The sequence below is a fragment of the Equus quagga genome, chromosome 2 (assembly GCF_021613505.1).
Source record: "Equus quagga isolate Etosha38 chromosome 2, UCLA_HA_Equagga_1.0, whole genome shotgun sequence".
In the NCBI taxonomy this organism is placed as follows: Eukaryota; Metazoa; Chordata; class Mammalia; order Perissodactyla; family Equidae; genus Equus; species Equus quagga.
Window position 1 is genome coordinate 59,960,164 of NC_060268.1, and position 27,943 is coordinate 59,988,106.

The 27,943-nt window shown below is 45.0% G+C and overlaps 4 protein-coding genes and 4 non-coding genes across 12 annotated transcripts in view; 2 read left to right on the top strand and 6 right to left on the bottom strand.

Annotated features, from left to right (window-relative positions):
- Positions 1 to 6,187, top strand: part of MAP2K1 (mitogen-activated protein kinase kinase 1) — a 74,506-nt gene extending 68,319 nt beyond the window's left edge. Inside the window, exons 7-11 of the mRNA XM_046653038.1 lie at positions 448 to 649; positions 2,002 to 2,066; positions 4,804 to 4,865; positions 5,272 to 5,317; positions 6,050 to 6,187. Of these exons, the coding sequence (XP_046508994.1) occupies positions 448 to 649; positions 2,002 to 2,066; positions 4,804 to 4,865; positions 5,272 to 5,317; positions 6,050 to 6,163 (489 nt within the window). The 3' untranslated portion in view covers positions 6,164 to 6,187. The remainder of the gene's footprint in view (positions 1 to 447; positions 650 to 2,001; positions 2,067 to 4,803; positions 4,866 to 5,271; positions 5,318 to 6,049) is intronic.
- Positions 6,125 to 12,769, bottom strand: SNAPC5 (small nuclear RNA activating complex polypeptide 5). 2 transcript variants are annotated; one of them, XM_046653041.1, is made up of 4 exons: positions 12,614 to 12,769; positions 11,449 to 11,538; positions 10,492 to 10,623; positions 6,125 to 6,263 (listed from the first exon to the last, which is right to left on the bottom strand). In XM_046653041.1, exons 1-3 carry the CDS (start codon positions 12,701 to 12,703, stop codon positions 10,510 to 10,512), a joined length of 294 nt encoding a protein of 97 aa, XP_046508997.1. In that variant the 5' UTR covers positions 12,704 to 12,769; the 3' UTR covers positions 6,125 to 6,263; positions 10,492 to 10,509. The 2 variants fall into 2 exon arrangements, with proteins under 2 accessions (XP_046508997.1, XP_046508995.1); XM_046653039.1 differs by having other exon boundaries at positions 10,492 to 10,626.
- Positions 12,770 to 14,746: 1,977 nt separating this feature from the next.
- RPL4 (ribosomal protein L4) lies at positions 14,747 to 19,791 on the bottom strand. The gene is made up of 10 exons (XM_046654155.1): positions 19,678 to 19,791; positions 18,162 to 18,333; positions 17,867 to 17,973; positions 17,378 to 17,516; positions 16,807 to 16,931; positions 16,156 to 16,285; positions 15,724 to 15,880; positions 15,360 to 15,443; positions 15,129 to 15,249; positions 14,747 to 15,046 (listed from the first exon to the last, which is right to left on the bottom strand). The coding sequence occupies exons 1-10, from the start codon at positions 19,678 to 19,680 to the stop codon at positions 14,816 to 14,818; spliced, it is 1,269 nt and encodes a 422-aa protein (XP_046510111.1). The 5' UTR covers positions 19,681 to 19,791; the 3' UTR covers positions 14,747 to 14,815.
- LOC124236499 (small nucleolar RNA SNORD18) lies at positions 16,027 to 16,096 on the bottom strand. Its single transcript, XR_006887738.1, has one exon. It is a non-coding gene; the product is annotated as a small nucleolar RNA SNORD18 (small nucleolar RNA).
- Positions 17,031 to 17,102, bottom strand: LOC124236591 (small nucleolar RNA SNORD18). Its single transcript, XR_006887814.1, has one exon. It is a non-coding gene; the product is annotated as a small nucleolar RNA SNORD18 (small nucleolar RNA).
- Positions 17,574 to 17,672, bottom strand: LOC124236513 (small nucleolar RNA SNORD16). The gene has a single exon (XR_006887751.1). It is a non-coding gene; the product is annotated as a small nucleolar RNA SNORD16 (small nucleolar RNA).
- On the bottom strand, positions 18,046 to 18,116 carry LOC124236500 (small nucleolar RNA SNORD18). The gene has a single exon (XR_006887739.1). It is a non-coding gene; the product is annotated as a small nucleolar RNA SNORD18 (small nucleolar RNA).
- Positions 19,792 to 20,148: 357 nt separating the features above from the next.
- The window catches only part of ZWILCH (zwilch kinetochore protein), a 35,872-nt gene continuing 28,077 nt past the window's right edge, over positions 20,149 to 27,943 (top strand). For 3 of the 4 annotated variants that reach the window (XM_046654149.1, XM_046654150.1, XM_046654151.1), the window contains exons 1-3: positions 20,149 to 20,273; positions 22,765 to 22,816; positions 25,732 to 25,827. In XM_046654149.1, the coding sequence (XP_046510105.1) occupies positions 20,221 to 20,273; positions 22,765 to 22,816; positions 25,732 to 25,827 (201 nt within the window). In that variant the 5' untranslated portion in view covers positions 20,149 to 20,220. Of the gene's footprint in view, positions 20,303 to 22,764; positions 22,817 to 25,731; positions 25,828 to 27,943 lie in introns of all 4 variants that reach the window. The other variant, XM_046654152.1, reaches the window with a different exon arrangement.

Here is a 27,943-nt window from a genome sequence, read left to right on the forward strand (position 1 = left end):
CCCTCACATCCAGGACATGACCAGGCTGGGCAAAGCTGGAAGCACAGCTGCAGCAGCAGCCAGGGTCCAGCTGGGTCAGATGCTGTTGGTTCAGGGCAGGAAACCGGGGAGACAGAGCCCTGAGGAGGCCTCAGAGCCACGGGAGCCTGCTAGGACTTGGGAAACACGGTATTTGGGGGTAGATGGGGAGCCAAATTAAAGAGGTTAGTGGAGGTCCTGAACCAAGATGTGAGCTCTTGAGAGGAAGGGGCAGAAAAAGATAAAGCCCATCAGTAGACCCAGGGCCGGGACAAGCGGGGCAGCCCACTCCCTGCAGCACAAACAAGCCTCAGAGGAGCAGAAGTGCTGAGGCCTCCCTCTGAGCATCCACGGGGATCGCCCATCCCTCTCCTGTGTGGGCCCAGATTAGCTCACAGCTGAGCATAATTGTGTCTGTCTCTCCTGCAGCCGGAAAGACTCCAGGGGACTCATTATTCAGTGCAGTCGGACATCTGGAGCATGGGGCTCTCTCTGGTTGAGATGGCGGTCGGGAGGTATCCCATCCCTCCTCCAGATGCCAAGGAGCTGGAGCTGATGTTTGGGTGCCAAGTGGAGGGAGATGCGGCTGAGACTCCGCCTAGGCCAAGGACCCCTGGAAGACCCCTCAGCTGTGAGTGGCCTGGTGTGGCCCCAGCTTGGACTGTGGGGGGTCCCTTACTGTTGGGGGTTTCCGGAGGGCTGGTTCTCTGTACACTCTCCCAAGATTGATTCCCTGTCTCTGGATGCCAGGCTGGGGCCAGGGGGGAAGCAGAGCGGGGGTCTTCAGGTGGGTGTAGAAAATTATTACTACTCCCAACAACTTCCTACCATTTGTGGAATCCCAACTATGTTCCCAGCACTGTGCTTAGTCCTTTAGATGCATTATCTAATTTTTAAAAATCATGAAATTTTCTTTTAAGGTAGATTATTTTACTGAGATAAAATTCACCCAATATAAAATGCACATTTTCAGTAGTTTTTAGTATATTCCTCCATGTTGTGCAAGCATCACCACCATTAATTCCAAAACATTTCCATCACCCCAAAAAGTAATCCTATCTTCACTAGCAGTCACTCTCAGCCCACCCACCCCCAACCCCTGGCAACCACTAATCTACTTTCTGTCTCCATGCATCTGCCTAGCTTTATCTAATTTTAATAGCAGCCATGTGCGAGCACTATTATAATCTCCATCTTAGATAGGAGGAAACTGAGGCACAGAGCGCTTGACTTGTCAAGGTCACATATACTTGTAAGTGGCCTTGATTTTGATTGATTCCTTGGTGGTGAGCATTGTGCAGTACCACCTGCCTTTCTGAACATGAGTGCTGTGAAGTCAACTGCTACTTGGAAGATCCTGGCCCAACCATCATCTTCTAATGTAGTTCCTGTCGGGACTTTCCTGTCTGACCCATGAGACCTGGTCTTTACCTACATGAGGCCTACGTGGCAGAGGGAGTGTATGAAGGGAGAAACTGCGGGGGCAGGGATAGCTGACGGCGGTGACTGGAAGGGCTGGTGGCTGTGGTCCCTGGCCTGGGGTTCTGGGGTAGAAAGAAGAAACTCAAGGAAGAAGGAAGAAATCCCAGTTCAGGGAGAATTACAACTAAGTCCTTTATGTTATGTTATTTAGTTATTATCTCATTTGTTCCTCTCTCAATATAAGGGAGGAAGGGCAGACGTAATTATTATTCATCTCTGCTTTACAAAACTCAAAACTAGGCTTAGCAGTCAACTGATTTTCCCAAGGTCACAAACCTCAGATGCGGCAGAGCCCAGATTCATACCCTGGCCACTGACTCTGGCCTTTGGTGGTGGCCTCTGTGTTCAGGCCTTATCTGTAGCTCCTTTTGTTTCTATTTATCATATCGACCTTGTTCTGGTCCCCAGGATCCGTGTCTAACCCCTAGGGTCATACTGGCAAATACCCTCCTGTCTGTTTCTGAGAAGTGTTTTTTTTTTTTTTTTTTATAAAATCTGTAGCTTATGGAATGGACAGCCGACCTCCTATGGCAATTTTTGAGTTACTGGATTACATAGTCAACGAGGTAAGTACTACATGGCTTCCTTGACCTTGGAATTTGCTCCTCTTAGGAAAAAACTCACAGTTGATTTGACTGGGAAACCTGAGTTGTTCCCACCGAATGGGCTGCTTGGGTCCCAGGATCCACATGACTTGGTTTGCACATCACGCTCTTGGAATTGAGTGGCTCGTTTAGAAGCTATAGGAGTCCCTTCCCAGGGAACATCTCCAGGTATCTCTGAGTCCCTTGTCCTCTCTCAGATTCAGGAGCCTCTACCTTGCCCATTGACATTCTCATTCCTTCACTCACCAAGTGTTTCTTGTGCAGTTACTATGTGCTGAGCACTGTGGTGGCAGTAGGAATGAGGTGGGGATCCAAAGATGGAAAAATAAAAGTCCCTGGTCTTGAAGACTATTAGATTGTGAGGAGGAGGAGGCAAGGCAAATATATATGTAACTGTAGTATGGGGTTTTCTCTTGTAAGTGCCATTAAACGGCTGTGAACATAAAGAATGACAATGTAAAAATAGATATGGAAAATATTCACTATAAATTGCTGTCTGAAAAAAGCAGACTACAAAATAGCTATACTACGATCAGTTCTTTAAAAAATTTATGCATATATGTGCATATAAAGTCTAGAAAGTAATATAATACAGTGGTTCTGTCTGAGTGATAGAATTCCAGGTGATTAAAGGTTTCTTTTTGCTTATTGCTCTTGGCTGATTTTAATAAAAAGAACATATTTGTGTAATATATATACTAGTATGTTTAAATGGAAAAAGGCTCAAAGAAGGAAGAGACTGATAAGCTTTCATCAAATTTGGGTTTGCAGGGAGCTGGAAGCTGTGGACGAGCACTAGTTGCTCAGAGGAGGGTGGGGCAGGGCTGGAGGGGCTGGGGGTCAGGACAGGATTTCAGATAGGGCCAGCACTCCTGGCCTCAGGGGCAGCATGGTAGTGAATGAGAAGGGACAAACTCTGGCATGTTTGGGAGGCAGCTGGAAGCCCCCACTTAGCTGGAGTATTGCCCTCTTCTCTTCTTCCTCAAGAGACTAGTGGAATAACTTTTCATACTTTCTTCCTGCTCTCTAAAACCAGACCCCAAAAGGCTCAAAATGGTCCCCTTGTCCATTACAAACATAACAGGGAAAATCCTGGTTCACTGGAGCAGTTAATAAATCACTGTCACTGGTTCAGTCCACTAGGGAGATTAATTTACCTCTTTACTGACTGTCTGCACAGCTTTCTGCTGGCGCCATGGGACAGAGAAAAGTAGTTCAGGATCTGATCTTGGCTGCTTAAGGACTCAAGGAAGGCAGAGGACGTTGCATCTGTGGTAGTCAGGAAAGTCATCCTCCACTGCTGGGCCCTAAGCTGGGTGGGAGCCACATTAAAGGAAGAGATGGCCTGAGGTTAAATACGCAGCTGCCAGTTGCCTAATGTGCCCTGCCACCTTGCATGTTTTTACATTTCCCTGCTCAGTTCTCCAAGCACTGCTCAGGTGGGCCAGGTGAGGAAACTGAGGCTCCAAGATGAAAAGTAGCTCAGGCCCTTCCCACTTAGTGCTCTTGCTTCCTTACCACCTACTCCCAGCCCCGAGACCCCAGCCCCTTCCTCCCAGGAGCCTGGGCTGCATGGTGGCAGGTGTATGCGCCTCACACTCTGTTGGCACGCAGCCCCTCCCTTGCTTGGGCCCCTCCTACTCCGGAGGTCTGGAGCGGACTGCCCTGGAGGCCATGCTGCCTGTCTCTTCCTTGAATGTTCCTTTCATCCCCCTCAGCAGCAAGGACAGTCTGCAGGGTGGGCCTAAGAGCTGGGCTTAGTCTTTGGCCTCAAATCAGGCTTATTCACCTGCTGTTCTGATACAGCATTCAGAGGCCTAGGCTGGCCTTTTTTGGTAGTGTCACTGGTTAATTTTTAGTCTCCAATTACCTGTTGATTTGGGCTACACATTGGAGCAGTGACATCCTGGGTTGTGTCTGGGGGTCAGCTCATAAGGAAGCTGCACACAGCCCCAGCACAGGTCACATGAGAGTGGCTGACGTTTCCTGGGGCTGCATGGAGCACATGAGCTGGGTGCTCCAGGGCCTAGTCCTGTGTAGCCATGTGTAATCTCCACCATGCACCCTGGGAAAACTAGAGCCGTTGCCAGTGTTCCTGCTCCGATGCCCTCAAACGGTCTCATTCCTGGAGTGAGTGTGCAGGTAGCATTCTTCCAGACCCAGCCCTCTGCTGGTTAATGTCTTACTAACCTTTCTCTGCTCCTTCAGGGTTCCAAAAAGGGATATACATTTTATCATTGTTCAGTTAGCTTTCTATGACTTCCGCAGGTGCTGTCTGGGCTGGACTATACCTGGTGGTTTGCATATCCCCCAGCTGTTGCTACTAGTAATTTCTGGATATGTTTCCATGCCACACTCCAAGATTTACAGTTGAAGAGTGTCAGAGCTGGAAAGGATCCCAGAGATTATTATGTCCTCCTCATTTCATGGAAGGGTAAACTGAGGCTCAGAGAGGAAATCAGTGATTTGTTCAGATGTGTACTAGACAAGTGAGTGGTAGAAGATGGACTTGGCCCCAGCTCTGTGGTGTGTGAGACCAGTGGTTTCACCCAGGTGACCCGGCAGGCAGCCACTGCCTCCGACCTCTGCCTTTCCTTGACTGGATAAGGGCAGCACTACTCAGAGGTGGGGGTTGGGAGGGGAGGCGAGGTGGCTGGAGCAGGAAGCCAGGCATTTATGTCTTGACATTTATTTGCAGCCTCCTCCCAAGCTGCCCAGTGGAGTATTCAGTCTGGAATTTCAGGATTTTGTGAATAAATGGTAAGTCAGCTCCTTGTTTTCTGGAAGAGTACCCTGGTTTTGTCAGGCTTCCCACTCATCTTGGGAAGCACGACTTTGCCCCTTCCCTTCTGTGATCACCCTCGGGCTGCTGCCCTTCTAGAGTGCTAGGAATTGGTGACCTGTCTGCAGCAGTGGGTACAATAGCTGCTGCTTTCAGCACTTGCTCTACAGGGATCGGCATATTGCCTTTCGACCAGCATCTAACCTACTGTGGGCATGGCATCGTGCTGAGAACAAGAAGATGAACAGGGCTTGGGGATTCTTTCTCAGAGCCTGTGGGGTGTAGTGGGGGCGGGGGGGGGGGGGGGGGGGGGGGGACAAATGCAAACTTTTGTTTAGAACCAGCACCAGGCAATAGCTCTCACATTATCTTTCTTCCTTTAAGCTTAATCAAAAACCCTGCAGAGAGAGCAGATTTGAAGCAACTCATGGTAAGTCCGCTTATTTCAGACTTGTACACCACCTGTTTATTCATTTGTTCTCCTCCCGTCACACGTCCGTCCAGTACTTCCTGAGCCCATTCCTTGCTCTGACTTGACCACTGCCATGCAGCTGACCCTGGGGCTGCAGGACACCAAATGTCAGTCTCCTCCATCCTCCCATCAATGTAAAGGGAAAGCTGGGATGACCCTGCAGCCCCAGGGAGTCCAGGGAAAGAAAGGGCCAGCCCAGCCCTTCATGGGGACAGGGCCCTTTTCTACTGACCGGCTCACCTTACATTCAGGACTCTCCCCAAGCCACTCTCCACTTGCCACATCTTGTTTGGTGGTGGTGTGGGGCAAGGAGTAGGGAAGTAATACTGTGAATTTCTGAGCTTACAAGGTTTGTAAAGCCTTTTTGGTGTAACACCCACTTTCAAGTTCATCAGTTCCTCTGTTCCTTCTACCAGCCCTGGGAGGCACTGAAGGCAGAGCTCCCTGCCCGTTTAATAGCGGGAGAGAGCAGGCTCAGGGAAGTGAGTGGCCCAAGGCCTCGCAGCTGGTGGACCCGGCAGAGCGGGGGTCTTTTGGCCTGCAGCTGGCCCTGCTTTCCTGGTCCCCAGTGCTGCTCAAGGGCAGGCCCCAGGAGCTCCTTCTAAGGGCAGCACAAGCTCTGGACCCAGGACTCTTGAATTTTCCTTCTTGGTGGTCTTTGAACACCACTTCCTGTTTCCTCACATGCAGGTTCACGCTTTTATCAAGAGATCTGATGCCGAGGAAGTGGATTTTGCAGGTTGGCTCTGCTCCACCATTGGCCTTAACCAGCCCAGCACACCAACCCACGCGGCTGGCGTCTAAGCGTTTGGGAAGCAGCAAAAAGCGAGCCCCCTGCCGCGTGGTGTGCCATGTTGCTTTTGGGCCTCCTTCCCATGCCTGTCTGTTCACACGTGCATTTCACCTGTGAGAAAGGATGAAGAACACAGCATGTGCCAAAATTCTATTTGTGTCATTTTTAATAGTACTGTCTTTATTCTTATTACTATTGTTATTCCCCTAAGTGGATTGGCTTTGTGCTTGGGACTATTTTGTGTATGTTGATGATCAAAACATGCGCAATGTTGAATTACCGTGAAACTGGTGACTGTGGGTAGTCCTTCTTATTGAAAATTGCACTGCTCTTCCCTCCCTGTCACTGGCTGGCTGCCTGTATTTCTGGGGTTCTCTGACACTTGGTGGTACTTCATTCTTGCAGGGCATACCTCCTATTCGAGTAGGAAGGAGCCTTTAAGATCCTTCACAGGCAGTGCATGTGAAGCATGCTTTGCTGCTAAGAAAATGAGCATCAGAAAGTGTATATCATGTTATTTTATTATTATTATGTTTTTGCTTTTGGTGTAGAATTCAGCAATTTCCATCAAGATCTAGCCAGAGCCCTTCACTGCCATGATAGCTGGGGCTTCACCAGTCTGCCTACTGTGATGATTTGTAGACTTCTGGTTGTATTTCTATATTTATTTTTAAATATACTGTGTGGGATATTTAGTGGTATATGTCTCTCTAAGTTTGGAGTGGTGTTTCTAAAATGGAGTTACTTTGAATGTTATAGATGGATCAAGGCATAAAATGTATGAGATTTATTTTTCCCCAAATCCAAATACTGATGCTATTGTAAACAACAGTGTGTATAGTGCCTAAAAATTGTATGAAAATCCTTTTAACCATTTTAATCCAGATGTTTAACAAATCTAATCTCTTATTCTAATAAATATACTATCAAGTTAAACGGACAAAAGATTTCTACTTTCGTAGTAGGATTTTCAGTGTCTCCTGTATACAAGAAATCGAATTCTTTAGCCAAGCATTCTTGTGAGGGGGAACGGGAAGACAAGGAACAGGCCGGAAGGTGGACATAACACACCGCGTTGGACTAACGGGGCTGCCTGTAATTCCAATCTTTGAACTCTGTCCAGCTCTGCTCACCAAACCCCCTATCTGTGAATCTTCGATCCACCTTCCTGTGAACCTGTGAATATCCCATCTCTTTATAGACGGGACAAGCAGGAGGCAGAGGTGGGGCTGGGGGGGGAGCAGCACGCCCACAGGAGCACCTTGCTGGTATAGCCAGCTGTCTACCTGGGACAGTCAGTCCCATGCTGCTTTGCTCCACTGAGCAACGGTTTCCCCTCTTTCACCGGTCACACTTAACTACACGTTCCTGGAGAGAAGGAATGTGCCTAGTGCTGGCTTTGTCATGCCTGTGAGGTGGTAGTGAAGTCACAGAAAACAAAGCCATGTCTCAACTAGCCAATGGTCCCCTTTCTGTGAAAAGTGACTTTTGGAATTTGAGGTACATGTGAGGTTGCCTGGTCAGCACCTCTTCCCTCATTTTCCTTCTTTGAGAGGGCAGGTTATAGAAACCAAAATAAATGTATATTTAAAAATAAAAAGACCTATTTCGTTTTCAAATTAAAAACAGAAGTTGGGTAAATCTCCTAAGCAGGTAGTTCACTCTGGATCTGCCAAAGCTTAGGATGTAGCCAGGATTTTAAAAACTGGTTGCTGCTGCCTCAGCGAGGCGATCATTTTTTCTTGCTGTGAGGCTAACACTTGTTCTAAGTCAACAGTGTAATGTATACTTTTTCAATAAACATTCAGACCGAGGTTTAAGACCCACACCCACTACACACCCCATATGTTTTGCTAACAGAGAGGATGCCATCACTACTGAGAATGTCTCATTAAAATGTGCAAACTGGGGGGCTGGCCTGGTGCCCCAGCAGTTAAGTTCGCACGTTCTGCTTCAGCGGCCCAGGGTTCGCCGGTTCGGATCCTGGGTGCGGACATGGCACTGCTTTGCAAGCCATGCTGTGGTAGGCGTCCCACATATAAAGAGGAAGGTGGACACCGATGTTAGCTCAGGGCCAGTCTTCCTCAGCAAAATGAGGAGGATTGGCAGCAGATGTTAGCTCAGGGCTAATCATCTTCTTCAAAAAATGAAGGATATTAAAAAGATGTGGAAACTGCATCTTAAAAGGAAGAAATGATGTAATCTGGAGTCTAAAACCTGGATCTGAACGCTTTCATGCTGTCTTTTGAGGAGTGTTTTAAATTCTCTATTCACATCCTGAAAGTCAAGAGTTTTTCCTAGTAATTTTTACTAAGAATGACCTCATTGTCAAGAATGATATTCACTGCATCAGTCTTGCTGTTTTGAGTTCCCCAAGCCAAATTCCTTCCTCAAACTTCTTACTGAGACACCAACAATGGTTGGATTTTTAAATGATACCTCATTAGCACCTCACAACCACCTGTGAAATCGCCAGAGCAGATATGAACACCCTCATTTTACAGCTGGTAAAGTGAGAGTTGCCAAGAGGGGAGAAGGCAAGCCAGTTAGTGGTAGAGCTAGGATTCATAGCCAGTTTTTCTAGCTCAAAAACCCATGCTCAGCTAGTCCTGGAGGCCTAGTGGTTAAGTTTGGCGTGCTCTGCTTCAGTGGCTGGGCTTCGGTTCTTGGGTGCAGATCTACACCACTCAGTGGCCACAGCAGTCAGTGGCCATGCTGTGGTGGTGGCTCACATGTAAACAGAAGAAGATTGGCAACAGATGTTAGCTCAGGGAGAATCTTCCTCAGCAAAAGCAAAAAGAAAAATGAACAAAAAATACCCCCATGGTCATATTTTAAATTAGACCCCAAAAATGTACACTTTGATGCTTTTCATTGCAAAACTATTTTCAAATTGTGTTTTCCAAGAAACATCTCATTCAAACTTTTGGCTATTTCCTGTAAGAGGAGCTCAAAATAAGTTTAATGAAATGTTGATTAACAAATCTATCCATGTTCTCTTCTGGAGCAAACCAACGTCTTTCAGAAAATGCTTCTTTATAAGGCATTTTTAAAAACAAGTAAAAGAACTATCAAATTTTCTATTTCTCATCTTTTCCCCATGCCCCTCCCCTGAAATAACTAAGAATTTAGAAATTCCTGTTTCCAAATGGTTACATAAGTTCTATTTGAGGAGGTTCTTTGTGTTTTGTTTGTCTTTTCTGTTGCTAGGGCAGGGCAAGTTACTTTTATAAAATTAAGCAACTAAACTATATATTCAGTGGAAAAGGGACAGTGTGCAGAAATGAATCTCAACTTCAAATACCAAATTTAACTCTTATTCTGTAACTGTCATCCCTTTATTATAAAAATCCAATCTCCCAAGCATAGTGACTCCTTTTTTAATGGCACATTTCCTCTCTAAGTCCAGAAAACCATCCTGGTGTGCTGTTTGCCCCAGAGGAGAAACTGATCCTTTTCTCTGTTGCTATCTGGAAGCCAGGAAGCTGCACGGTGGTTATTTAAGTACATTTTACCACAGTGACGTCTCCACCTAGATATGACGACAGCACACAAAGCAGTCTATAGTAGGCAGTGTGTTGCATTGTCACTGAGAGGTGGCAATAGCTTGTGCTCTCAAGTGGCCCTCTGTCCTCTTTGTCATCTTTCTCTCCTAGATTGTGGCCTTGCTCTGCTCACAAGGGTTCAAAGGCATGCAAACAGCCTTTAACTGATTTTCTTAAAAGAGGCATTGTTGATTGGAAAGACTAGCTTCTATTTAAATTCTGCCCTTTTTGCAAATGCCAGACTTTCTTAATAGCGTTTCAGAGGAAATTTCTGTTTTGAACACAATTAATGAATCTGACGAGAATACAGATACAGCACCACTCATACTGCTCAATGTTAAGACATTGCATCTTTGCTTTTCTACATGTCACTAATTTTTGTTAAAGCATTCTGAAACCTGAGTTGTTGATGGAACCATTTTTACAACTACACTTCCTCCTAAAGTTCTTGTTTCCTTTTTTTTTTTTTGAGGAAGATTAGCCCTGAGCTAACATCTGCTGCCAATCCTCATTTTGCTGAGGAAGATTGGCCCTCAGCTAACATCCATGGCCATCTTCCTCTACTTTATATGTGGGACGCCTGCCACAGCATGGCTTGCCAAGCCGTGCCATGTCCACACCCGGGATCCGAACCAGCAAACCCCAGGCTGCCGAAGCGGAACCTGTGCACTTAACTGCTGCACCACCGGGCCGGCCCCTTTGCTTCCTTTTAAAGCAGCTACAGGGCCCATGGCAGGAATTCTTTGAAGAGAGAAAGTACGAAGAGACTTAGAAATTTAATTTGTGTGACTAACCCTGGCTCTTCTTCCCCTTCAGGAATCTGATTCCTCCTCCTCCTCTTCCTCCTCTTCTGGCATGTGGCTCCTTGTGCTCAACTCCAGTGCAGTTTGGTTGATTGACACTTCATTGTCTACATGCACCAACATCTGCTGCAGCCAAGGATATTAGGGATTAGTAGGAAACATACTGGCCTGAAAGTAGCAGATTCTTAAAATTGTTTTAAAATCAAATCTCAGTTGCATATTCATGCTTAGTATTTATCACCAAGAGGTATGGCCACTTTCCTATTTCTCCAAATCCTACCCTGACCTCTCACCCCGCCGCCCCAACCAGAACGAGAGCAGGGTAAATGCCCTAGATTTGATAGACTGTTACCTGATTTACAAACATGGTTCTTACGAAATAATTATGCTAGTTTAGATGTGCTGCTTCCAAATGGTTTTAAAATGACTTAATACACATCTGGGAGAACTGCTCAAATATAGTATATTTAGAAAGTAGGAGATGATTTTACTGATTTATTGAGAGAATCCGGTAAGAGAAGGATACAATGAGGACTAGAACTCATTTTTCTAGCACTATGCTTTGTAATTGAAGCTACACTCTATTTCTGAATCTCAACCTTAGTTATTCAGAGCAGCAAAAGTTCTGAAACATCCCTGCAAAGATCTGCAGACCCTCTGGATTCACTGGACGTACAAGAGAGGATGGATGACTAGGATGACAGAGGCAGTATAATAGTACCTGATTACTAAATCAATCAAAGCATAACCAGCGGTAGAAAGGTGGATTGTTCCCTGTCTAAAATAGTAACGTGGAATAGCCAGTTTATTAAACTAGAAAATTCTTATTAGCACTTCCCAGAGTCCTTTAGGCTCAGGAATGTGATTTACAACTTTTGACCTCCAAGCAGCAGGAGAGCACAACGGACTTGGCCTTCTCTCCCTAGGCCCACACTCGATCACGCTTACATCATGGGACTGTTGCGGTGCAGGCTGAGAAGGCGGCATCACATCCCCTCTTCGGGAACTAATCATTGATTGGAGGGCCAATTCTTCAACCTAGAAAAGAAGAGTTAAGGACACTTTCCTTACCATTTCACTGAGATACTGACGTGGGTTAAATTTACTGAGCATGCTGTTCAAGCATGCTTCCACAAGAGGAAGTGAGAACAGTGTACTGTAACCTCTCTGCAGCTCTACAGGGAGGGTGGGGCCCCTAAGCTTCCTGGCTTTTTAAGGAAATGAGCAGAGAAAGCCGCCAGCCCCTTTCCCCTGGGGTGTACAGGTGTTCCCGCTGAGCCAAGGCTTCCATTCCCCCAGACCTAGCAGTTCGAGGGAGAAAACACAAGTGTGCCCTTAAAAACGCCAGGCGTCTTCTCATTGCAGAGGGCCGGTTCCCTAGGCCTGAGCTTGTCTGCCCAGTAATGAGAAGGCGAAGGCAGGAGGGACGGAACATGGAAGGGTTTCCAGGAGCGTAAGGAATCCAGGCTTTGGAGGTCACCATCAACACCCAGTTAGGTACCCGGACAGGCACTGTGGTGACGTAGAGCGTAAAGGAGTGCACGCCAGCAAGCGTACCGAGGGAGAGCGCGTCATTTTGATCTGTCACAGCTGAACAAGGCTTTGCAGTTCACAGAGGGCTTTCGTGACCCTCTCTCATCTGGACTTAGAGGCCCCGAAGAAGAGTGCAGGGCAGGGATGCTCGGGACCATCGCCCTGCGGCTAAGGGGTGAACGGGCACAGCTCTGGGAATGGCCGCGGGGGCCCCTGTCAGGGCGGTGGTCGGTGACGGCTCCGGGCGGAAAGCTCCTGGGAACTCGCGCGCCACGGCTCCTTCCCTCAGGGCCTCGCTGCCCGCCTGCGCAGCACCGGAGGACCCGCGAGTCCTTCCAGCGTGCGGTACCACAGCTGGGCGGGCGCCACCACGCGCTGGGAGGCAGCGGCCAGGCCGCCTGCATTCGGGGCTGGGCTGCGGGGCGCCCCCCGCCAGGCGCGCAGCGCCGGCCTCGGCGGAGCCGCAGGGAGGGATTCTGACACGGGCGGGCAGTCATCTCGACACGCTCCCCACGTGCGTGGGCAGCGCCACGACGGCCAGCTGAGGGAGGGACGACAGGCCGCGGGAGCGGCGGGTCACCTTGAGCCGGTTCAGCTGGTCGTGCAGCGCCGCCTTCAACCGGAGCAGCGTCTCCTCCTCCTTGCGCAGCTCCTGAAGCCGGCTCAGCATCTCGCCTCCTCACGCCCGCCGTTCTCCGCCTTCGCCCGGTCCAGGCCACCCGGCGCTCGGTGATGACGCCACGGCCTCCGCCGACCGGGAAACGGGGCCGAGGGCGTGGCCGGCGGCGCGTCGGGGCGGGGCGGCTTCCTGCTGGCGCTCGCGGGAGCTGCACAGCTGCGGCCGAGGTATGTGAGGCACAAACCCTGGTTTTATTTTATTTTATTTCAAATTTAAAGATAGGCACCTGGGCTAACCACAGTTGCCAATCTTTTTGGGTTTTTTTTTTCTGCTTTATCTCCCCAAATCCCCCCTGTACATAGTTGTATATCTTAGTTGCAGGTCCTTCTAGTTGTGGGATGTGGGACGCCGCCTCAACGTGACCTTGACGAGCAGCACCACTTCCGCGCCCAGGATCCGAACCCTGGGCCACGGCAGCGGAGCGCGGGAACTTAACCACTCGGCCACGGAGCAGGTCCCCAAACCCGGGTTTTTGGAGCCGACTTCAGTAACGATCAGGATTCCTAAGGCACAGGATGTTGAGCTGTGAAGCACCAGGAGATAAAATGGCCAAATATCGAGTTCCAAATGCTTCAGTTGAACAGTAGTCGCTGTACCACACTTCCAATGTGCTGTTGCCACAAGGGGCTAATTCCACAAAACCTGCAGAGGCATTTGAAGGCAGGGACAAGAACAAAATCACCAGCACCCGGCACATAGAAACACCACCTCTACTGTTGAGGGGGGCTCCTGTGGGCAAGGATGCCTAGCCAAAGCAGGGTCCCCAGGGCCGGCCTGTGGCCAAGTGGCTGTTCACCTGCTCTGCTTCCCGCCCAGTGCTTCGCTGGCTGGCATCCCGAGTGCGGACATGGCATTGCTCATCAAACTGTGCTGAGGTGGCGTCCCACATAGCAGAGCCAGAGGGACCTACAACTGAAATATACAACTACATACTGGGGGGCTATGGAGAGATTAAAAGAAGATTGGCAACAGGGGCTGGCCCCATGGCCGAGTGGTTAAGTTCGCGCGCTCCGCTGCAGGCGGCCCAGTGTTTCTTTGGTTCGAATCCTGGGCGCGGACATGGCACTGCTCATCAAACCACACTGAGGCAGCGTCCCACATGCCACAACTAGAGGGACCCACAACGAAGAATATACAACTATGTACCGGGGGGCTTTGGGGAGAAAAAGGAAAAAATAAAATCTTTAAAAAAAAAAAAAAAAAGATTGGCAACAGATGTTAGCTTAGGTGCCAATCTTTTAAAAAAAAAGTGGTTTCCCAAGAGGCAACAGCTGTGCTTAGATAACAGCATCCGGAGGTGGTGCCTTCACATAGTAAACAACTGACATCTCCAGGCTGTACTCATCCTGGCTGTGGATTTTGAGATGGCCAATGGGAAAAAAACCCAGATGCAAAACACGACCCCGTGAGACAAAACTAGGGAAATGCAGGCCAACTGTAAGGCAGGAAGAGACACATTGACAGAGCAGATTAAACTTTTAGGAAAAACCTAAAGCTCTCTTGGGTACATTTCTCTGCACCATGTTCGGTCAACATATTCATCCCTTAGTAAAAACCGTGATATACACAAGTGGTTCCAAAAAACACTTCTGGCACTTCGACATGGAGGGTCAGAACAGAAAGCGCACCCAGCGTGCCCGCCAACTGTATTCCATCACAGCAGGTCCTACCCACTTCTCTGAACCATCTACTTTGGACTCTGCCCTCTTGTGGTTACTTAAATGTCCAATCTTTATAGAATTTCACCCATTTTCCAAGGTATGTTAGGGGTGGGGCTAAACTCTAAGAGCATGTATGTATTGCCAATACAACTTTCATGTTTCTCAAGACACTGTGTTACAGATTTTCTATCTGGAATTAGGGAGCATCCCTTTTCCCATTCAACTGCATGGATTTAGTATAAACCCAAGGCTCCAATTCACACCAGACTATGAAATGAACCACCAAAAGTCTGGAATTATGGAGAACCAAGTGCCATTTAACAAATGCTAACCAAGATTCACACGACACACCAACAAGCCATGTTTCTCTCTGTCTCTTTGATCAGGTCTTTATTCAAAAGGAGCGGTCCAAAATGATGCGACCTTTATGAAATAAACAAGTTTACGCAGCAGGCTTCTTTTCTTCTGCAGCGGGTTTCTTTTCTGCAGGCTTCTTCTCAGCTGCCGGCTTCTTGGTAGCTGCAGCCTTTTTTCCCACCAAAGGCTTCTTCTGTTTCTTAACGTCAGCAGCCTTCTTTGCTTTCTTCCCTACCACAGGCTTCTTGCCCGGAACCCCCTTCTCATCTGATTTGGCTTCTAGTGCTGCTGCTGCCTTATCCACCCGGAGTTTGTGCTGCAACAAATTAGGAAGAAAATCTAAGAATCAAATCTTTCTAAAAGCTTGGCATACCAGCAAAAATCAATTAATTACTTACATTCTTGGCCTGGCGAAGAATGGTGTTCCTGCGCATGGTCTTTGCATACGGGTTTAGCTTCAACATGATTCTCAGGTTTTTCAGTGGATTCTTCTTCAGGACCCTGCGATGAATCTTCTTGCTACAAAAAGGTAGACACTGTATTAACATTTTATTTATACTATCGACATTTTTGAAATAACGAGCAGTATGAGGTCGGGGCAAGAACTACTGTCAACATCACAACTTTACCGTGGTGCTCGGAGGGCTCTTTGGATCTCTGGGCTCTTCAATATTCGGCTAAGGTCTGTATTGAGCATCTTGTGCATGGGAAGGCTGAGAGGAAAAGAGAAAATGTTGACAACAGATGTTCACTTCCTGTTCCTCACGTAACTGACTAAAGAACACGAACTCAATGGAAGATGTATTCTTAATCATTTAACCATCGACAATTTCTACTATCACTTCTCAGAATATTTCACTATTTCAGCATATCGCATCTGTACAGAAGGGGAAAGGTTAATCCATTACTTAGAAAACATGCAAACCAATTTTGAATGTAAATACGCATAACATAAACATCTGTGTTCAGTATATGAATATGAAGAACACTCACTTGTAGTTACTCTTGAGGGAAGCAGCTTTACGCCAAGTGCCATAAAGATCATCTAACTTGCGGAAAGCGCTTTCAGTCCAAATGCAAAAACGTCCCACGTGCCCACCAGGAGCAAGTTTCAAAATGTTCAGTTTGCTTACATTAAGCAGAGTAATTCCTTTTAAAGGGAAAGGAGAATTAGGCAGCCTGTATTTCAACAGAAGAAACACAAATCAGCTTTAGGCTTATGTGCTACCTAAGGTACCTGAAAACTACCTTATTAATTATGCAGTTTCAACCGTCAATTGTGTACCCATTCAGCCAAGAATCAGAAGTTCCACAAAATCATGTGTTTCAGAAACACGGACCATAGTGTGGAATCTCATCATAATAAAAGCTGAGTAAGCTTGCATTATATGGGCAATTCAAACATGTAAGCAGTAAAAGGATTACCAGGGATGTTTCTGAAGGCCTTGATGATACCATTGTCCTCATTATAGATGATGCAGGGCCCCCTGCGCTGGATACGACGTCGGTTTCTCATTTTTCCCTTGCCGGCTCTCATTCGCTGAGAGGCATAGACCTAAAAGTAGAAAGTGAGAACGTTTAGTATTCTGATTAAGATATGATCCCTGCCACTAGATCTTCGTAGTTAAAAAAACAAAAAAACCCCACTCCATTTTACAGATGATGAAACTTTTTACAGAAGAGGCACAAATGACTTGCCTAACATTAACCCACAGACATAAATGGCAGTCAGGATGCAAACTCAAGTAACAGGGTTCCAGAGTCCTTGCTCTCATTTCCATAAAGGTTTAGCTATACTGTCTCTCACTTATCTTCTGAAACCTAACAAATTTGTGCGAAGGACTATCAAACTGTCAACGTGTTCATTAAACCTACCTTTTTTGGGGGAGGGAAGATCAGCCCTGAGCTAACATCCGTGCTCATCTTCTTCCACTTTATATGTGGGATGCCTACCACAGCATAGCGTGCCAAGTGGTGCCATGTCTGCACCCAGGATCTGAGCCAGCGAACCCTGGGCCGCAGAAGCGGAGCGTGCGCACTTAACTGCTGCGCTACCGGGCTGGCCTCTAAACCTACCTTTTTGATATCATTCCAGGCCTTAAGTTTCTTAAGAAGCAAAACAGCCTCCTTGGTCTTCTTGTAGCTTTCAACTTTATCTTCAACCACCAAAGGAAGTTCAGGAACTTCCTCAATCCGATGACCTGACAAAGCCAATCACCACTGACCTGGTTACCTCGAACCTTTTGAAAAACTCCAAACATTTTATATAACCCACAAAAGCAAAATGGCATACAATTTACCAAATCAGAATTTCCACAAATATCATGTGTTTCAGAAACACGGACCAATGAAGTGGAATCTCATCATTTTGACAGTTAAATAAAAATAGAGCAGGTGACATGAAGTTTACGTGGAAAAATTTCTAATATACTAAACCACTATTTGAATTGGTTCCCCAGTTACATATATTGACTGATAAGTCATGTGTTAAACTGAAGTAGTCAGAATTATTTAACAAAAGGAAATTTAGTCAGGCACTCTGAAATGAATGGAACTTAATACACACTATTAATATGAATTAAAAGGGTCAGGTTAGGTAAAAAAAAGGATATTTTGTACCACTCCTATGACACAAATTATTACAAACCTTTAGACATGACCAACGCTGGTAAGGCTGAGGCAGCCAGGGCAGAGCAGATGGCATATCGCTTCTGTGTTGTGTTCACTCTGCGGTGCCAACGGCGCCAGGTTTTGGTTGGTGCAAACATGCGGCCCCCACGACACATCTATTCTTCCAGTTAAGACTCACATCTCTCAAATTTTAGGAATTACAAAGACTGCCTTGCTCAGTAAGAATTTTCGTCATCCTTCTGAACCAGCTTACTGACAGCAGGCAACTGTCGCTGAGAACAGAGTAAGACGCAAATTACGACATCATTGCAAGTAAACGTCAAATCAAGCCCTAAGGTGTAAAAACATTTATGACAGAAAATTTCAAATCTGTCTGGAGCAATGTCTAACGTGGACATTAGTATTCTGGACACAAACATTTCCCAGATACTAATGTGAAGGAACCAGGTCCAGCCTTCTAAATTCCATGACAGCTGACCAGTCTAGGTAGTGAAATAAAGGATACGTTTCCAAAAGCACCCTGGCCAGAACGGTGAGTACCACCGCCTCGAACTCTGGGAATCCGAGCCACAGCTCTGCCAGTACCCCAAGACTCAGCGCTGGTTTGATGACCTGAAATTGGAAAGAAATACAAGTTTTAGCTACCCAGCCACACCAATCTGACTATTATGCATGGTAGCAAACAGCATCAGAACATCCAGGAAAATCACGCGGTTCAGAAACACGGACCAATGGAGTGGAATTTCATCACTGCTGTTAAGCAGCTCTTAAAACAACCCAGGAAAGATCTAGACCCGTACCTGCTAATTCGCTGACGGCATAAGGCTGTCTGTTGTTTTTGCGCAAGTTGGTGTGAACAAAGTTGACAATATCTGGCCGAATGGGAGCCTTGAACACAGCAGGCAAAGTGACATTTTTGCCAGAGGACTCCCCCTTTTCGGAGTACACTGATATCAGTGGACGAGCACACGCCTGGGAAAAAGGAAAAGACGATTATGTCAAATGCTCAGTTACAGGAGAGAATAGAGTGTGGTGAGGCAGACAACGCTTAACGCTGAAACACAAGCTGTTACCAACACTTCGTCAGGTCCACCAACTTCAATATTTCTTACACTTGAAGGACACTTGGATCTTCAAGTTCTGCCACATGATTTTCATTATTATTTAAGAGAATGGTTTATCGCTAACTTTCAAAGCAGTTCTTACAAAGGAAAATGATCAAAACCATACCGTAAGGTTTGAACACGCTGCGTAATGTCACCATCTAAATAAACCTTAACCCCAAAGGCAAATCTTGCCTACCACGGCTGTGCTCCCAACTTCCTCCTCGCCCCCTGCATCCCATTCTGAACATTTCCTGAAACTTCCTGGTATCAACACCGGTCGTGTCACTTTTTGCTCATCCTCCTGGAAGCAGAACTAAACCCCTGAGGATGGCCTACAGTCTGCCCCTCGCCTCCCATACTCTTCCAGATACTCCCTGCCCACGCTCAGGGCCAGCCGCCGCCTACCTCAGAGGCAGCTAAGACACTCTTAGCACGCTGGTCACCTTCTCTCAGGTTTCCCTGATCACCCTTGGGTGCAAGTCCAACCACTGCCTCCTCTCCCACTCCCGACGTCTACAGCACTGGCTACCATCCAACATCCCCGCGTATTTTGTCCACCTCAACCGCGAGCGGAGCATCAGGACGCTGTATTTTGTCTCTTCTGTTCACGGAACTCCCCAGGGCACAGACCGCTCCCAGTACATTAGGCATACTATGCGCTCACTGAGACATCGAAGATTTAAGGGACACCAAACGCATTAACTTAACGTAAGAAAATCAGAAAGCTTTTCTAGAGGCGATTCTTAGGCTGAACACAGACGAGAATTTGGGGGGTGGGAGGGAAATACAAGTTTCTTTAACAGAAATCTCTCTAAAAATGGAAATGTTCCTTACTAAACAGCACATGGAGACAAAGGCCCAAAAATGGACTCTTTCGCCCCGATTCAGCCTTAGGCCCCAAGAGCTCCCAACTCTTTAGAAGAACCCGTGCCTTCTAGGATGCAAGAAAAGCTAAAATTGCCAAGATCCCCTGCGCCCGAGAACAATCTGGCGTCCCCGCGCGTCGCTCCCAGAGGGGCCCGTGCCGGGACGCCCACGTTGCCGCTAAGATGGCTGCCGCAGAGCCGCACTCCCCAGCTCCCGGCCACAAACAAACGCCTTTGGTCCTCATCTGCTTTCCCTCCCGAAGATTTTAAGCCCTGTGCCCCCAACCCATTCCTGCCGAGTCCCGACAGCAGGGGAACGTCCAGCCGAGCTGACTTCCACTCACCATGGCGGGGAGAGGAGAAGACCACGCTCCTCTCAGCCCGGCGGCTCCCACAGGAAAAGGAAGGACGTAGCACTCCCGCTCTATATGTAACCTTCAACTCGGCCCCCACCTTGCCCCGCCTCAGAACCAAAATAAAGGCACAAAATATCTCTCTGATGCTCTACAAAAATAAAAAATAGTGATTTATTTCTTCATATGCGTCCAATTGCGGTGTCTACTGACTTTCAAAGCCAAGAATAGCACTCAGAAACAAGGGACTCCTTTTCGCGGAATAATCCATAAGGAGGCGTGGCTAACTCTCGCGAGAGGAGGGGTTGTTTTCCTCAACCACTGTAATTTATTTTAACTTTTTCTTACGGGAATGGAAAACTATTGTGACAGGAAAAGCCGCTGTATGCTCTAAAACAAAAGTTTAACTTTGTGGACAAAAGGGGACTGCTAGGAGGTAAAAGTAGTCCCGGCGGGGGGTCATGACCCCAGACGTCACCGCTCGGCGCGCAGTTCGGTTTGGCGGGTTCGGATCTGCAGTGAGACTGGGCCGGGATGTGGTCGCGAACGAACCGAGCTGCTGAGGTGTTTTACGCTCGTCTCCTGCAGTGAGTTGTAGCGCCTGCTGTTGGCCAGGGTGCGAGGACAGCACTTCTTCCTCGGGGTATCTCGATCGCCGCCCCCAGCCTCTTGCCGCAGCCTTGGGGATTAGCGGGCGCTGCTGTTACAGACGAAGTCTGCGGTCCTGGGGTCTGGGAGCCGGGGAGAGGCCAGTTATCCGCTCCGGAGTGGGGTTGGTCCTGTCGGGGCTTGCTTGTAGTCTCGTTTAAGAGAAAACATCTGTACGTTATCGAGGTGGAAGGTGACAGGTTTTCCAAGAGGCGCTTTATTCATTCTGATAATACACACAACTTGCGATGTGTATGGAAAAGTAGATGTTGGCATCCTTCACCTGTTTAAAGCCTTGCCGGTGTGAAAAGTATTGTTATAGTCTGCTCAAGATAGTTATCATCTGAACTGAAGCTGTAAGGATGAGGTGACGGTGTGTTGGCTTCTTAAACTACCTTTATTTCACTGTGCTCTTTAGTGAAGTACTGGTACCAGAGGGGGGATTCCATCTAGTTCTGCATCCAACGTAAAAATCGAATCTAGTAGTTCTCAAATTTGAGAGTGCATCAGAATCACCTGGAGGTTTGTCAAAAACATAGATGGCTGGGTTCCACCTCCAGCGTTTCTGATTTATTGGGTCTGGGCCGGGCCAAAGAATTTGCTTTTCTGACAAATTCCAGGTGAAACAGATGCTGCTGGCCTGACGCCATGCTTGGAGAACCACTGATGTAATCTAACCCCTTATTTTCTAAATGCCATGATTTTTCATTGTTTCTCTTTCTTGGTTTTCTTCTTGCTTACCAAAGTGATAATGTTGTCAATTTTTTGAATGTTATAGAAAGAGCACTAACTTTTTTTAAACTAACAATGTCTTCGATAGCTTTCAGTATAAGAGCGTGTAGATCTATCCCATTGTTTTTAACTGCTGTATAATATTTCATTCTAGGGCTGTTTTATGTTTATATAACTAGTCCCCTATTGAGACAACTTTATTTAGATCCTTTATATATCCCAATTATTTCGTGGATGTTAGTCTTTCTCTCCACTTGTAAGCACCAAAATTGTCTTTTACTTCTCTTGAATCTCTCACAATGCCTGTGTGTCCAGCTGCCTACTGGAAATTTACACAAGACCTCAAACTCAGTATCTGCAAAATTGAATTCATTGCCCCCCCACAGCCTGACATTCTACTCCTGAATTCCATCTCTGAGTTGAGTTCCAAATCCAAGACTTTCACTTCCTTCTCTTTTCCACCATCCCCACCCCCATCCCATCTAGTCACCAGGGGCACCTCTTCTCCCTCCATCCCTACTGTTTTTGTTCAGGCCGTCATCACTTCTCTGAAGTACAAGTGATTCACAGCGATTTTCCTGGCCTCCGAGTTTGTGCTCTCTGCATTGCTGTCAGAGAGATCTTTCACATTTAAAATCTTTCAGTGAGTTCCTCTTGGCTTTCAGGATAAAGTTCAAGCCCTACAGCAAAATCTCTTGCCACGACAGCACCCTGCACTCACCTCTGTTGGAGCACTCATCACCCTGTATTGTAACTGTTGGTTTATTCATTGGACTCTAGTCGAGACTATGAACCAGGGAATGTGCTTTTGTTTATATCCTGGACATCTAGTAAGAGTGCCTCCCTCTAATACACATGCTTGAGAGACGATTGCTGAATGACTGATTGAATAACATCCCTGAGTTATACATCAAAGACAAACATCTTTAAGAATAAGACACAGTCTTGTCCAAAATGGCAAAAGTGAACTGGTCGTGGGCCTAGCTCTCCTGTTTTTATTTCGGCAAGTCATAGAGTAGATTCGATAATAAATGGTATCCTGAAACAATTCCACTGGGTTCCTTTAGGACTCGCAAGATTTTTTCTTTCAGAGTGTAGATCAGGGTGCTGTGCATTTTGGTATTTATAGTTTCTGTGTCTTGAGATCACTATTTTAAAACTTTCTTGAATGAAATGATAATTATTAAAGGATATCCAAGAGTTTTGTAACAGCTCATAAAAATAGAGGGAGGATAGATGCTTCTGTTTTAGCTGTAGAAATCGCAGGCTTGGGACCCTTAAATAACTTCCCTGTGGTTATGCACTTATTCAGTGGCAGATCAGAATCCAGTCATTTTTACTTCCCCAAAGTCATGTGGTAAATTACATTTTAATAGTAATCGGTGAATGTGTTTTAAAAGATACAGGAGTAGTGGTAGGTAACCTAATTTCCTGCTTCCTGAGCACTTGTACTCAGTTGTGGGCAGCAATTAACTGTGGGCAGTTAATCTCTACCAAATCTTTTTTTTCTCTTTTCTTCTTAACCTAATACTCTTTTTCTGCCTTTTTACCCCTCTTCCCAGCTATGCCTTAGCGCTGCCATGAGTACTTTACATTTTGCTTTTCTCACTGGTGTCACACAGAAAGTGATGACTAAGCCCTGAGTTTAACTGACATTATACTTTAGCTCTATTTTTCACATGTGTTTCTAAATTTCAGGGAATTTGATGAAGAAAAGAAAGGAATCTGTAAAGACCCATTTGTCTATGAGGTATGAACAATTTGTTATTTAAACACAACTCAATAATCCTAAAATTGTAAGTTTTTAACGTTGAGATTATACAAATTAATTTACATAGAGTAAATTTCACACGTTTAAAGTACAGTTCTATGAATTTTTACAAATGCATTCAGTCATGTAATCATCCCCATAATCAAGATACAGAACATTTAAATCACCTCCAAAATATCTCCTCCTGTCCCTTTGTCGTCATCCCTTTCCTCTGCTCCCAGTCCCTGGCAACCGCTGCTGTGTTTTCTGTCTTCTCTTTTGCCTTTTCCAGAATGTCGTATAAATAAAGTCATACAGTATGTCGCCTTTTGGGTCTGGTTTCTATCAATGAGTATAATGCATTTGAGATTCATCTGTGTTGTGTGTATCAGTATTTCATTCCTTTTTACTGGTGAATGGTATTCCATTGTATGGATGTACTGGTTTGGTCATCCATTGACCAGTTGATGGACACACTTGAAATGTTTCCAGTTTTTGATAGTTATGAGGAAAGCTGCAATAAACATTCATGAATTTATTAAACATCTAATATATGGCAAGTGTTCCATAGGTAAACTCCGCATAGAGTTTAATCCATAAAATAATTAGCAAACTACAATAAATTATATACTAAAAGACAAATAAGCTGGGAAAAAATAGTCATAAATGATAAGGGTTAATTTCCATATATGTATAAAATATTTAGAAAATTCTTAAAAATCAATAAGAAAAAAGACAACCATAGTAGAAGAATAGGCAAAGGGCACAAATAAGCAATCACGGAAAGAAAAACACAAATATAGTTCTCTCTCACTATCTGAATTCTCACCAACCAAACTCGGGAATCAAGTATATCCTGGTCAATGTAGTAATCCCTCCTTATCTGAATTCTTGCTGTTTGATACCTGTATTCGTTTCCTAGGGCTGCTGTAACAAAGTGTCACAATTTCGTTTGCTTAAAACATCAGAAATTTATTCTCTCACAGTTCTGGAGACTAGGAGTCTGAAATCAAGGTGTCAGCAGGGCCATGCTCCTATTGAAGGCTCTGGGAAGGGATCCTTCCTTGCCTCCTCCTCCCTTCTGGTGGTTTCCAACAATCCTTGGTGTTTCTTGGCTTGTAGACACGTCACTCCAGTATCTGCCTTTGTTAACACATGCTGTTCTTGCTGTGTGTCTATGTCTTTAAATCTTTCACCCCTTATAAGTACACCAGTCATTGGATTTAGGGCCCCCGTAATACAAGTTAGTCCTCATCTTAACTTGATTACATTTGCGAAGACCCTCTTTCCAAATATGGTCACATTCAGAACAACCAGGAGTTAGGACTTCAGCATGTCTTTTGGGAGGACGTAATTCAACCCACAACAGCACTTGAAACCCAGGAACCTAGTAGGTTAGAATAACACAGCATCCTTTACTCTCTGAACTTGATAGCTAAATGCTTTAAGAGCCAAATTAAGAAATTAAACAGATTCAAATAATGAGAGATATTTGTCAGTAATCATATTAAAGACTGTTACCTTCATTAGTGATCAAATAAATGAAAATTAAAACAATAGGATAGTATTTTTTTGCTATGAAATGATGAAAATAATGAAACTACTCTGTGTTAATGTAAGTGATAGGAATGCAAACATGTGGGTGTGACATATTTGAAAGGCAATTTGACAATATCAATGTGATTTTAGATATTCCTCTTAAGCAAGTAATTCAAGGATGTCCGTTAGCAATTGTTTATCATAGCAAATAACTCCATACGTCAAACAATATGGAATTAGTTATATGATGGGAGAGCCATGGTACTAGACAGCAAAAGAACATTTAATGGCATGGAAAGGAGTTCATGATATTAAAACTATTAGAATATCCTATTTTTATTAAGCAAAATCCTATCTATGTATCTAATAGATACATTTCTATTTAAATAGATTTATTTATACATATGGGAAAAAAATCTGGCAAACTATGTACCAACCAGGCTAATAACAGTAGTGATTAACTTGGGTAGTAGAATTATGGGTAAGTTTAGAACAATGTCTTAGTGGCTGCCCTGTGGCCTGGTGGTTAAGTGCAGTGCGCTCTGTTTTGGTGGCTCAGATTTGGTTCCTAGTGTGGACCTACGTCACTCGTCAGCAGCCATGCTGTGGCAGCCTCCCACATGCAAAATAGAGGAAGATGGGCACAGATGTCAGCTCAGGGCCAGTCTTCCTCAGCCAAAAAAAAAATCTTTTAGCCATCTATTTTCTAACTTTTCTACAATAAATGTCTATTGCAATTGGAATGAAAAAATATACAGTTCCTATAAATTAATAAATTAAAGTTCTAAATTCCATAGTACAATCAGAAGAAAGGATAATATTTAGTAAAGTGCAAATTTGGTGCATAACAGTAAATACATTATGATTAGAAGAAGAGGCTGTCGGTGTGATCGTAATCGAAAGAAGGCTTTACAAGGCAGGGTGCACGGTAGGTGGGTCTTGAAGCATGTGTAGATAAAGATATAAGAGCTAGATTTTCTAAACATGGAAAACAACATGGGCAAAGAGTAAATGAAATCTTATTTTTAAAATATTGTTTTGTTCAAACTTCACATGATTTCACTCATATGAGGAAGATAAACTAACACACGGGCAAAGAGAACAGAGTAGTGGTTACCAGAGGGAAGGGGGTTGGGGGTGGGCATGAGTGGTAAAGGGGCGCATATATATGGTGACTGACAAATAATGTACAACTGAAATTTCACGATGTTATAAACTATTATGACCTCAGTAAAATTAAATATACATATATGCTGTTTTGTTCAAATTTTCTTTTCCAGTTACTTGCACAGAACTGGGCTTTGTGTGTTTGAATATTTGTACAAATATATATGTGTGTATATATATAACATAGCTTGGCATTATGTTTTTAATAGACTGATATCCAAGTGCAGTTGATCAGCAAAGGCCAACCAAACCCTTTGAAAAATATTCTAAATGAAAATGATGTCATATTCGTTATGGAAAAAGTGGTAAGTGCTTGGGCTTTGTGGTTGTTGAATTCTTAATAGCCAAATTTGGTTTCTTGGGAATAATCTCAGATGTACACTTTCTTTTTATCAGCATGTTAGTGAAGGTGGATTCTCATTTTTTAGGAATAGACACACTGCTGTCCAATAGAAATAGAATGTGAACCACATATATAATTTAAAATTTTCTAGTAGCCTCATTAAAAAAAAAAGTGAAATTAATTATCATACAGTAAAATTGATTTTTTTTCTTTTGTTGTCCAGTTCTGTGAATTTTAACACATATAGGATCTGGTAATCACCACCACAATCAGGTCTCAAAACAATTCCATCACCCCAAAAAACTCCTTTGCTCTATCCCTTTAAAATCATACCCTTCCCCAACCCCTACCCTCTGGCAACCACTGATCTCTCCTCCCTCACTGTAGTGTTGTCTTTTTAAGAATGTCATGAATGGAATCATACAGTGTGGACTGCATCTGGCTTCTTTCATTCAGTGTAATGCCTTTGCCATTCATCCAAGTTGTGTGTGTATCAGTGGTTCATTTCTTTTCATTGCTGTGTAGTATCCATGGTATAGCTATACCACAGTTTAAGTACCCATTCACCCTTGACATTTGGGTTGTTTTCAGTCTTCAGTGATCATGAATAGAGCTATTATAATCATTTTTTTTAGAGATATTTGTGTGGGCATAAATTTTCTTTTCTTTACAGTAAATACCCAGGAGTGGGATTGGCTGGGTCTGAAATTGAGTTTAATAATTCTTTGTATTTAATCTAATATTATCATTTCAATACCTAATTAATATAAAAGTCATTATTGAGATATTTTAAATTCTTTTTTCCATACCACGTCTTCAAAGTCTAGTGTGTATTTCACACTTCGTCTCACTTTGGTCTAGCCACATTTCAAATACTCTATAGCCACGTGTGGCTAGTGGCTGTTATATTGAATAGCGCAACCTGAGTAACTGTGACTCATGAAGATCTACTTTAATTTTTGTTTGTTAAATGTAAGAAGAGGGAACTTACTTTTCACATCACTTTATAATTACAACCTTAAGCCTTTGTGGTTTTTTGTTGTTGTCTGTTTTGTGTGTGAGGAAGGTTCACCCTGAGCTAACATCCATTGCCAATCATCCTCTTTTTTCGCTTGAGGAAGGTTAGCCCTGAGCTGACATCTATGCCAGTCTTCCTCTGCTTTGTATGTGGGAGGCCTCCACAGCATGGCTGATGAGTGGAGTAGATCCGCACCTGGGATGAGAACCCGTGAACCCCAGGCCACCATAGCTAAGCTTGGAACTTTAACCACTTAGCCACGGGGCTGGCCCCCACTGTGTGTTTTAATTGTGGTAACTGTTTTGGCAGAGCAATTATAATGATTTTCATTGAGTGCTGATAATGCTCTCACATTACACGGTTGATTTGGGGCCGGAACCCATTCCTCTGGTCACACTGTTTCCTGAAGTAGATAGAAATAGGCTGTAATAGGGGAAAGTGGGCGTTCCTTTAGAAAGAACAGCTCTGTCTGCTCAGACTCTCATGCTGTCTGGGTGGGCATTGAGATGAGTGAGCAGGGCGCTTTTCAGTGTAAATACACGCACGAAAACTCCTTTCTGAGGAGAGAGCTACTTTTTTGTCTTTTATGTTAATGAAAGGGTGTTAATACTGCTTATCTATGGTGGACAGATGCTTGGAAGATAGTTATAGGTGAATTATTTGGTTGAATTTAGACTTTTGATATGGGGAGAAGGAGAAAGGTACATAGAGCAACAGCTGAAAAAACTAAGATGGTCAGATGAAAGTGAGGTAAAGATGAGCAGAGGGATTCGTGGGCATCTGGGTGAGGATACTAGTGCGAATGCAGCTTGCAGTTGGGAGGAGTCACCTGGAAGTCACTGAGGCCCTGGCATTTGGGGATGGGAAACGCTTAAAATGGTCTTTATTCCTGCAAAGATCAGTAGAGCTTAAAGCATGAGTTTTAGACATAGATATTGAAAAGTAGTACATAGAAAAAATGACGTTTCTTGGGTATCTCTGGTTCTGGGAACTATTTGGAAAGCCAGGCCTGGAAGGGAATGAAATCTGGGAACTAGCAAAAGAAATTCAAAGTTAAGGA

Bases quoted from the DNA above. Each gene is read 5' to 3' on its own strand.
- RPL4 (XM_046654155.1), bottom strand. The intron at 17,974-18,161 runs GTACGGGTCTAG...TTCCAATTTCAG, and splicing joins TGCCGTCAGCGAATTAGCAG to GTCATCAAACCAGCGCTGAG. The intron at 15,250-15,359 runs GTAAAGTTGTGA...ACCTTTTTGTAG, and splicing joins AGAGCCCTCCGAGCACCACG to CAAGAAGATTCATCGCAGGG.
- SNAPC5 (XM_046653039.1), bottom strand. From the start codon at position 12,703: ATGCTGAGCCGGCTTCAGGAGCTGCGCAAGGAGGAGGAGACGCTGCTC. The intron at 11,539-12,613 runs GTGACCCGCCGC...CTTCTTTTCTAG, and splicing joins ACCAGCTGAACCGGCTCAAG to GTTGAAGAATTGGCCCTCCA. The intron at 10,627-11,448 runs GTAAGCGTGATC...CCTTGGCTGCAG, and splicing joins CACCGCAACAGTCCCATGAT to CAGATGTTGGTGCATGTAGA.